The sequence below is a fragment of the Terrapene carolina genome, unplaced genomic scaffold (assembly GCF_002925995.2).
Source record: "Terrapene carolina triunguis isolate 2854851 unplaced genomic scaffold, T_m_triunguis-2.0 Scaffold69, whole genome shotgun sequence".
Classification (NCBI taxonomy): Eukaryota; Metazoa; Chordata; order Testudines; family Emydidae; genus Terrapene; species Terrapene triunguis.
In genome coordinates this window covers 22,981,468-22,992,965 of record NW_020664420.1, presented here as the reverse complement: position 1 = coordinate 22,992,965, position 11,498 = coordinate 22,981,468, and the positions used below count along the sequence as shown (strand labels likewise).

General features: G+C 40.5%; 1 protein-coding gene across 4 annotated transcripts in view; it reads right to left on the bottom strand.

Moving 5' to 3' along the window:
- Positions 1-11,498, bottom strand: part of NNT (nicotinamide nucleotide transhydrogenase) — a 63,836-nt gene that overhangs the window by 11,300 nt on the left and 41,038 nt on the right. For all 4 annotated transcript variants that reach the window (XM_026649078.1, XM_026649079.1, XM_026649080.1 and 1 more), the window contains exons 18-19: positions 9,516-9,675; positions 8,076-8,157 (exon numbers count right to left, since the gene is read on the bottom strand). In XM_026649078.1, coding sequence (XP_026504863.1) covers positions 8,076-8,157; positions 9,516-9,675 — 242 coding nt within the window. The remainder of the gene's footprint in view (positions 1-8,075; positions 8,158-9,515; positions 9,676-11,498) is intronic.

Here is an 11,498-nt window from a genome sequence, read left to right as displayed (position 1 = left end):
CTGCGCTGCCCCAGGAGCTCACAGCCCCGCCACCCAGAGCATTGCACAGGCAGCGCAGTGAGCTGAGGCTGCGGGGAAGGGGGAACAGCAGAGGAGGCGGCGGGGACTAGCCTCCCGGGCCAGGAGCTCACGGGCCGGGCAGGAGGGGCCCGCGGGCCGGATGTGGCCCACGGGCCGTAGTTTGCCCACCTCTGGCCTAAAGTTACACACCAACCACTCAGTAATGTAAACCATGTGCAGCAGCACAGCTGCTTCCAAACTGCGCCCAAATGCAATGATTTTTAGTACATTAGAAGAACTCTTATTTTGAAACACATTAGAAAATCATCACTATTTTGGCCAGGAACAAAGATTTCCCAACAAAATTCTCTTTAGTTACTAATAAAATTCGAGCTTCTTTTTGATTAAAGCTGGCTTACAAATTAAAACAAAAAACAAAATATGCTTGAGGTTTCTATTAAATACTAGATCACAACCTTGTTTCCAGGGCTGATCCCCAAACCGACATATAAGTTGCCAAGTGAATGAACTTTCACCTTCCTGAGGGAAGGGGAAGAAGAGGAAAGAAATATTTTTGGTTGGTGGGAGGAGTTATGGTATGGACCATCATCTCTCACAGATTTTGACAAACACCGCCAGAAACCATACACTACACATTTGGAAGGTTTATGAACTGTTTACACAAAATCTATTTGACAAGAGACATTTAGAGGACTCCCAAAGGGAGTTTGTTTCTGAGAGTCTTGATGACCAAATATGACAGTAGCTTGCCAGTACCTCTTGGAACAAATGCGTGCAAGATTGTCAAACCAGATGTGTGTGTGTGTTCGCGTGCGCGCATGGATACAGACACTCACCATGATTGTGTTGATAAAGATTTCATACAGGCAACATTTACACAGATAGTTAGTGAAATTATCCACTCATCTCAAAAAGGAAGATCCTACCAGCCATTCAGGTGAGCATGGCAAGGCTGAGAAGAAGCAAGAGCAGACCAAGTGCCTCAAACACAGAAGAGATTACATTAGAAACATCAGGAAAAAAAAAAAAAGAGGACACTTTTAAAAATGCTCCATCTAAACATCGTATAACCTTGAAGAATTATTTTTGTAGTTACAGATTTGCACTCAACTTGAAATCCCCTCCAGTTTATGACAACCTCTTGATTTCACCACCATCACATGCAATGGGTGCGACATGTCCTATTCACTGCACATTACAACAGCAGTTCTTGAAAACGACAAGCTTTTTTAAGGGCATAATATATTTGCCAAATCTATTCTCCCACAACAAGCTTTAAAATAAATCCTCCCCCCCCCCCCCCTTATTCATTCCATTCTGGAAATACCTAAAAATACAACAGGAGACAAACTTTATGGAAGAAATTGAAACGATGGAGAATTATTAATAATCTTTAATTGCTTAAGAAGCATTCTCTTTCAAGTGTCTCTAATATTAGTGCTGCAAGAACATAAGATTTTCTCCTCAAACAAAAAAAATTGAAGGAAAATGTTTTTAAAATTTCTTATTTTTTGGTCAAACACTAAAGGACCTTATATCACGAAAATGTTTGCATCTCCTCCTGCTGAACTTATACGTGTCAGGCAAAGTGTGTAGGCTACAAGTTCAGTCCAAAGAACTAAAATTCATGACCATGCTCTACTTTATCAGAGGGGTTGGCTCAGTGCTGTACTGAAACACAGGTTCTCTTTTTGGACTTCAAATAAGTCAGATTATACAATTCTGGGCCCTTTTTCAAACTAAGTCTCTAGTTTCAGAGGCATAATCTTGTGCCCAAACTTTGTACCCACGTGAGTTACCAGGGAAAAAAAATACATGAATACATTTTAGGTGCAAAACTATGCCAAAAAATAAAATAAAATGGGGAGCTGGTTTGAAATCCAGCCCTTTATATGGGTTTCTTCTAGAAAAAGCTAGTCTCTGTGGGCAAGTCAGAAGCATTTGGATTCATGAAAATTGATTGGTAGAATTGTTTACACATGCTGATGTCTTCTGTTGCGCAAAAGGCCTTTGTCTATACATTCTCTGCATATATGTAAAATTAAGCAGTGGGATGAGGGGGCATATTAGGCTGAAGAAGTCAAACCCACTTGTAGAGATGGCCCAGCATTTACAGTACAATGCCCACCCAGTCTTACCACCTCAGTGACATGAATAAAGGGTTACTGTTTCAGACTCTCTGCCGATGCAGGAAGACAGTACTGCATCTGTTACAATCAGCTCACATTTGGACTGTCTTCTTCGCAGCCCTATTGGCTAGAAACTTTCCTTTTTTAAAATGAAAGCTTAGATTCTGCAAAATCTGAAGATGCCATGTAAGCCTATAAATACATCTAGACTGTCATGTTAAACATTCCCCTACAATACACACCCCATCACGAAAAAACAAACCCTTCCCAAACTACAAAACTAGATACACACACACACACACACACACACACACACACACACACACACGAACAGACTATGTCAGGAATCCTGGGATAAGTTTTCAGCACTGATAAAAGAGCTTTAATGATTTGTGCAATTTTATCTGTGTTGAATTTAAACTCAGTTGCCTAGGATGTTATTACAGATGCAGTAGTATTCTATTTTTAATGCTTACTGAGGACTGAAGAACTTCAGAGTGGGATTTACTATTTGCGGTTAACGTAGTCAATCTTTTTACTCAAAACAGATAAGAAAACAATACTATTTTCCTCAATCCTGAATGAGCTTATTTATATTTAACCCATTGCAGAAGTGGTTCAAGATTATTTCATTGTCATGTGACTCTGGTGTTTGCACTGAAAGAATGCATAATGCATGAACATTAAACGCCAACACACAGGAGTCAGTGTCCGGCAATCTTCCTCCCAGAGCACTTCATCCATGTAAAAATAGGATTTCTGTAACTATGCCAAAGTTGATGAGACATAGGGTGCTCTAAGTAAGTTACATCTGCTTGGTGCCTATTTTAGCTTGCTCAACAAATTTTTTTTAATGTCTGAACATTTATAGAAGTTATACACACACAGGATAGCTTGCTGAACAGAGCCCAATTTCTCGCCTCTTAACTTTCTATGCCCTCTGTCCCACACGTGCAGCCTCTCTGTTCCCAGTACATACACATCTGCCAATTCTCTTAAAAAACACACTCTAGTTTCATGGAGAGATAACATGAATGACAATTTAAGTACAAAGGGCATGCAGATACTCTAGCACTTGTTTATTGCTCACAAAAATCTGAGTTACAAAAAACAGAAGGCCTGATTAGAAAAGATTTTAAACTGTCAATTTTTACAAAATAGAGCTTTCGGTCAAGAAAACACTTCCAGTTTTTCTTCTAGGAAACTAAGACCTTCCCTGGGGCATGGGTCACTTGCCAGGATTTTCTGGTTATATCTCACCTAATCAATTCCTGGGCATTGCAAGGGCCTCAGGGATTGATGCAACTTGGTCCCTCTTATTCCTTTCCCTGTGGCAAGTAACAGTATTACAGACCACATGAGACCACACTGTGGTCTAATTTCTGTTGTTGGGTTTGGTGTGCGGGCTCTGGCTGGTGTTTGTGGCCTGTGATATACAGGAGATAAGAGTAGATGATCTGGGGTCCCTTCTGATCTTAAACGCTATGACTCTTTAAGGCAAGATTCATGTAATTTGAAAGAATAATGTAAGAATTCAAACTAATTAGTTTTATTTACTTAAATGTAAAGAAAAGTTAAAGATGGCATCCATCCATATGTTCCAGAAACCCTTGGCATAATTAGAATGCAAGACCTAGTATCCTACATGCAGCAATACAATTTGACTACATCCCAACACCCGTAACCTAGGTAAATTTAAAAACTCAAGTCCACCTACCTTACAATTTCCCCCATTTTCAAATGCCTAGGAAAGAAGATAGGAGCTTTGCCTTGTGTCCCAAGATCATGAGACACTAGCACATAAGTCCTTCCAATATATTAACCTAAAAAAATTAGTCAAGACCAGCCATCTAGTGATTGAAGTTTGAGAAAAATATTCAGACAGTAATCTAGATTTTCTCTCACAACTGCATATTCCACTGATTATGGCAGCTAAAAAGTAAAGAACCCACATGCCTGTGGCGTTAGTCAATAGATTTAAAATTAAGTGTGTGCGCTTTCTTCGAATACTTCAGCACTTGCATGCAACTTCCTTAACCTACTGTAATTGGTTACTATTGCACCTTGTGCAGAAATTTTAAATACACACATTCTACAAGAATGGCTATAAAGTCACACAACTGATATCATGGCCAAAATATAATGAATCTAGAATGTCTGTGGACAGTGTTCAATATGCTATGTATTTGAGCATTTCTTTATATTAAACACACCATATAATATATAATTTAAGAGATTAAATTCATACCCTACCTTAATCTGAATTAAATTCAGTGTAGGCAAGCCCTCAACATCCATCCATAGAATTTTAAAGTGGACTAGCTATTCCTGATTAACTCTCTATGCGGATGCTTTTGCTGTAGATTAAGGGTGCCTTATTTTGAATTAGTTTAATGCACTTCAGAAGTGCATTAAGATAATTCGGAATCAAGCCCTTACATGCATTGTAATGAACCATTCAAGATATATGGTAAATGGAGAGCCTACAATGACAGCTCTGTAGTACTACAAAGGCAGTAACAGAGAATAAAACTGCTTGAAGACCAAGTGTCTTCCCTTGGCTCCTACTGGATTCTGGGAACCTTCTAAGTCTATGACACTTTTTGTAGCTCTACCAGTCAATAACAAGAAAGGAAAAGCCAGCAGGAAGGTTGAGTAACATGCAGTTTTCTTACATGATTCTATTAATACATTTAATATGCGATCTGCTGCAAGATCATTTCAAGTCAGTGGTGATGTTAGCAATGCATTTTAATAACTAAAGCAGACTTAAGTTTGCAAACCCTCGTGTATTTCTGAATTTAAGACCTGGTCATAAAATGCTATACATCATGTTATATAATCTATGCTCTTCACTGAGCATGTTATGGCTACAGGCAAAGTTAAGGAAACAGTGTCTCTGAATCAATCATAAGCCGTGAAGCAAAAAAAGACCATATGACAAATGCAATTTTTCTTGGCACAGCATGGGCATAACAAACTGATGACAATCGTATGTCCATGCTGGCACGCTTCCAAGGCGGATGTGTGTGTGTGTGTCACTGCATCTGGATGCTGAGCGTGCTTGGGTCCTGAGGCACTTCAGACCTACTGAAACCAGAGGGACAGCAGCTGCACTCAATGAACACTGTGGGAGCTCCACAAAGTGATGAAAGGCCTAAATTACCACAAACTGTAAATACAGATTTATTTCATTAAAATACTAGGTAACCACTGCAGCATTCTCTTCCTGAAATTGACTCATTTTAAATATAATCCAGTTACTTCACAAAGCTTCGTTCATATTTTTCCCATACAAAGCTGACATGCAAGGTGAAATCAATAATACTTTATATCATTATGAAAAAAGGAAGCTAGCCCACACAGAAGCTATAAAAGGAAAAATCAAAGAAAGAACAGGACACTGTCATCATATTACCCCAAATGAGGTTTTTTTGTTACATGCCTAATGGGCCTTCAGGATCTTTAACACAATTCGGCAATGAAACCAGCTTCCACTAATGGTGAGAAAATAAGGGATGAAAACAATTGCCATGGGAAAGAAAGACATCGGGGCCTCATTCAGCTTTCCTACATGTAGATTAAACTGCTACACAGAAGTATATTATTTTGGGTGATTGCTAATGAACAATTTTACTAACTGGTATTCTTATCCATCAAATTATGTACTACAAACACTGCTGGGTACTATCAATATCGTTTCTATTAAAGTGGAAGATACTGGAGAAGAAAAAACACACTAATTGCTAGAATGTTGACTCCAAAGCAAAGTCACTATGTATTTAAAATAAACACACAGAAATTAGAGAATGAGTTTGGCTAACCAGCATCTATCAGAGTATCTTTTTTTTAATATGACAACTGAGACTTGACTAATTTTTAAGATATTAAATTACCATAATTAAAAAATGGCTTCCAAAACAAATAGCGATGGAGAGATGACAGGTATTGAAAGCACTGGAAAGCTAAGTCTTGTGAGGAAGGAAGAAGGAAAGGACTGAAGTTTCCATGTTTGTTAGCTTCATTGTGAATTGCTTCCCCTTTTTGTAACACTCTATTGGGGTAAATTCTGTGGAATTTAACATTTGTTTTGAGTTCCAACACCCTTTACCTGTAGAGCTAGAGGAGTTGATGTAAATATGGATGTGAAAATATAGTCCAACTTGCAATGGAAACTACAGGATAAAAACCTGGCCTCCAAAGTCTTATGACTGGAGCTACAATGGCAACAAAAGCCCACCTCTTTAGAAAGTAGCTAGTGTGGGCTGGGCAGGAACGTTCTAAACAAATCAGAAGCTAGATGCTTTTACACCCAAGGGCATGGGGTGTAAAAGACTAAATGATGCAGCTCTGTCGTTTGGGAGAGTCCAATGGCGAGCTGCAAAGGGACTAGAGGGCTCAGGCAGAGCTCTCAGCATATCCTTTGCAAGTTACAGTCTCTGCCACAGACAACAGACAGAAGACCTTACGAGGACTTTTAGGAACATGCCAGATCAGAGAGCTAATCTTAACAGAGGGGACTGCCTGATCCTCCCCTCCTCAGGACTAGAAGTCCTTGAGAAGGAAACCTCTTGCCACAGTTTAGAGCAGGCTCTACCACTTCACTGTTAGACACAGACTAAGGGGCTCCTGAGAGATCGCCAACCACTCTTGCTGCTCTGTATGCCTCTCCTACCCCATTACAAGAGTCTCCTAAGGGCCCCAGTGTCTGCAAGCCTGCCAGCGCTTGTGCATTTAAAAATGAATTTGCCACCAAGTACTCGGCATTCTTAGCTAACTCATAACATGTTGGGGGGGGGGGGGAGAGGAGGAAAAAAAGTGGGATAGCATTTAGTGGGTGTGTGAGAAAAAGTTGAAATGTAGAATTTTTTAATGCTGTTAGCCTTTGTGTGTGTGTGAGAGAGAGAGATTTATCCAATATTTTAAATGCAGATTTTTTTTACCCCCTTTTTAGTGTAAATAAAGCCACTCAGGGTGGGCTGCCCACCTTTTGTGTTTTTACTGGCTACTACTGTGTGTTTTATTTGCTCCTCAGATTGTAAGCACTGATTCCATTAGTATAAATCAGCTAAAAATGAAATCCAGAGTAAGTTTCCTGAGGGAAATAAAGCCTGTACTCACGGTGTCAAGATTGCTGCCTCAGGTGGAGGTACCATAACATCCTTCCATCTGGTATTGGATTGATTTTTCCTGGCATTCCCTTCCCCTTCTTACTCCCTTCCCCGCCCTCCCCTCCCAAGTTCCAGGAGAGCCACGTCCTCTCCTACTTTAAACCTCCCCAGAAGACAGTGACAGTGCAACAGGCATGGGACTTGATTCCCCGGGAGGGAAGCAAAAGTTAGGAAACAGGAATGATTTGAACAGGACCCTCTACTATATTTCAGTGAAGCAGCTGTTCCTGAACAGAAGTCTCCTCCATATGTTGTGTCTTTAGAAAACCAAATGACTGTACTTTGACAGATACTCCCAAGGGAAGGGGAATATTAAAAAAAAAAAAAAAAAAAAGATTCAACTTTCCAAAGATTTCATGAGCACTTATACTGAGCAACAGTAGTAAAAGGTTAGAGTGTTGTAGCCATTGCTTGTAAGGATGGAGCCCAGCATGACAGACCTAACAAAGTAGTACTAAGCTTAAAAAGATTAAAAATTAACTACTGACATAAATGAATGCAACTCCACTGAAGTCAATAAATGGCACCAACACCTGTGTGATTAAACAGTATCATGAAATTATTAGACTGTTTGATACTCTGTGGTAGGTTGATAAGACTAGAACATTCCTCCAGTTAGCTTGTTCTCAGATATCAGCACAAACATAATTGGTGACAGCAAAAGGCAGACTTTTAGGGCATTTTCATACAATGAAAAATCCTTTGTTATGTCTCCCTCTACACACACACACCCCACCCCCACAATGGTACTTACCTGACATGTTTGCCTTGTTCTTTCAGCATCTTCACCAGGTCAGCTATGGGGTACTGAGCTTTCGCTGCACACAGACCATAACCTGAAAGAAACATTCCCATACTTAAACAATTGTTTCTCCAGTTCAAAGTAGGAAAAGTTGCTTCATTTCCTTTTCGTGTACACCAGAAGCTCTAACCATAAAAAAGCTGAACTCAAACATCACGATAACTCATAAGAGTTTCGGCACAACCTAATTTTTTCTTCTTCTTTTTTGCTCTCCAGACTGAACTACAGTTGTGATATCAACACATCTGTTTGGACAACTAATCTACAAATGGTAAACGTCAACTTTACAGAAACAGACATCCTGTTCTGTTGTACTGGAACAGGCGGTTTCACACAAACATAGCCAAAATCTGGTGCAGAAGCTACTGTCATACCTTCAAACTCGCACCTTCCACCAAATTTTGGATATCTACAATGCAAATCCAGGTGGGATACAGCCTTTAGGGATATATAATTATTTTACTTTCATTAACTTTGTACAGAAATAATGCATGGGAGGAACATGCATCGCCCTTAAAACCCTCAAGGGCATAAATTGTAAGCAGCATTCTTCCAGTAACATAGTGCCGGAAGTACCAACGATAGCAATAAATGCCAAACACCAAAACAATACATCTGTGTGCCTGTTTGAAGCAAAGGTAACTCTTATGAAACAGTGTATTTGCCTAAATTGGCATACATAAAAGGATACTAAGAGTGCTGGTGGAGTTTTATACATTAATAGTAAGATGCTGTCCAATGCAGCCATTGGCATCGTGTGGTTTAATGAAAACAAATCTTGAAATATAACTAATGACCAACTTCTCTTTAAAAGGATACTCTACTACAGAAGTATACAAAACCTACATTTTTTTGGCCAAGAGAAAGGTTTTATAAAACCCTATGAGAAGTGTTTTCAAGATTTTTATTATCTCAGTGGTTGGATTTAGATATTTATCAGCAGTCCAAAAAATAGAACATTGAGCTAGTGGAGAAGAACCACAAAATCTTCCAGTTCTAATAATCCAAGGTAGAGAAATTTTATTACTGCCACTAGCTGTATTATGATCATGCCTAAAAGCCCCAACCGAGATTATAACTCTGTTGTGCTAGGTGTTGGCTGTACAGACAGACAGAGTAAGAGACAGCTCCAGACCTTAAGAGTTTACGAACTAAATAAACTAGATAAAACGGTAAGAAGAGACACCAAGACACACAAAACTGAAGTGACTTGCCCAAGAAGGCTACACAGTTGCTTAGTGGCCAAGTTGGGAACAGAACTAAAGACTACCGACTCCAAATTTAGTACCTTAACCACTAAACCACATGTCCCCTCTTATGATTGTGAATCATGAAGATTTATAACCTATGTCCCTTTAGTATCTTACAATATCCACTGTCACTGCCTCTTACCTGGAGTAATGATAATACTATTGGCCTCCCTTATCATTTCAACTGCATTGTCCAAGTTGATTTCTGTGTGAGTACCAGTAATTTCCATAGGTTTCCCACCAGCTGTTGAAGTGGTACCATAGCCACCAAGTATGACATTGGCAAGAGAACGATTCATGGCCTGAAAAACAAGATGTTTTTGTCCAGCTGATCACTAAATCCAAGGGGAAGGGGGTTCTCCTAGCAAAGCCAAAACTTTCTAAGAAAATAGGCCTGTGTTAAGGTTGTAAAGAAAAAGAAACCAATTCAAGTAACAATAGGGTTACCATACGTCTGGATTTTCCCGGACATGTCCGGCTTTTTGGGCCTCAAATCCCCGTCCAGGAGGAAATCCCAAAAAGCCGGACATGTTCGGGAAAATAGGGAGGGAGGGAGGGGCCGGCGGTGCTCGGCCGGGGGCCGAGCCGGGGCCGGCGGTGCTCAGCCGGGGGCCGGCTCTCCAGGGCTCGAGCCGAGCCAGGCGGGAGATGCCGGGGCCAGAGCCTCTTGGCCTGGGCCAGCCGGCCACTGGAGGGAGCCACTGGGCCGCGCCCCGCCCCCGCCCCAGCTTACCTGCTGCCTCCCTGTTTCAGGCTTCCCGCGAACATTTGATTCGTGGGAAGCAGGGGAGGGGGAGGAGCAGGGGGCGGAGCGTTCAGGGGAGGGGGCAGAGTTGGGGCAGGGACTTTGGGGAAGGGGCGGAGTTGGGGCGGGGCCAGGGCCCCGTGGAGTGTCCTCCTTTTTTTAAATTAAATTATGGTAACCCTAAGTAACAAGAAGTCTCTAACAGCAAGGTGTTTTTCTTTTTTGGTTTGGAGGTTAAAACTTTGTCCTTAACTCACCCTGTCCAAGGCACAACAGGGTAAGTCAGGCAGATTCATCTATGAATGTCTTATAAAATCTTTAAGAGATTTGGAATGTTTCTTGGGATTAAGTTAGTTTTAATCACAAAAAAGTTATTAAAAATCCAGCAGAATGAACCTTTCAACTATTAAGACATTTCCACAAACACCTCCTCATCTGCAACAGATAAGTTTCAATAAATATATTGTTTTGGATGGAAGTCACATTGAGAAGAATGTTGTTTCACTGGCACAGTTTGAGTCATGTTTGCATTATTAGAGTTTATATCATCTTAAATCTGACTTTGCCTACCAGGTCATGGGAGTGACGTTTCTTTTTCATTATAGAGCTGCTGAAGAATAAAAGCTGTTCAGTCCCATGGATTATAGTAATGCATTTAAAGCTACATTTTGGAAAGCAGTTCATAACATGGAACAAAGTCCCTTACTTAGGGGAGGGTAGAAAATTGACACCTGCTGAAAAATATCACCACGTTATTGTGTTTATTGCACTTCAGTAACTCAGTTGCAGTTATGCTGATTGACTGTTATCTATACTGGGTTAAAACAGCACAAGAGTTACTGAGCATCATCTTAAAAGCTAAACTCTCCAAAGTTTGCAAATATAACATGATTGCCCCTACTCTCGAAACTTGCCTGTGTACAGGCCATGCATACCATACCTTTTTATTTAATCTTTCTTGAGCAACAATTGAAACAAATGTTTACATTAAATTATACAGGACATTTCGCACGATACCAGCTCTAGTTTACCAGGAACAGAGTAAGGGAAGACAGTCATAGTTGGTAACAGGGAAATATCAGGAGGGGAACAGATGGCAACATTGATATGAAAGAAGGCAAGAGTGGGAGGAGAAACGGAAGGTCCGAAAATTATATAATGGGAACAGACAGAAATGGCAGCTGTTGCACAGTAAGGGCACAAGTATCAGAGGGGTAGCCGTGTTAGTCTGAATCTGTAAAAAGCAACAGAGGGTCCTGTAAAAAGAACAGGAGTACTTGTGGCACCTTAGAGACTAACAAATTTATTAGAGCATAAGCTTTCGTGGGCTACAACCCACTTCTTCGGATGCATCCGAAGAAGTGGGTTGTAGCCCACGAA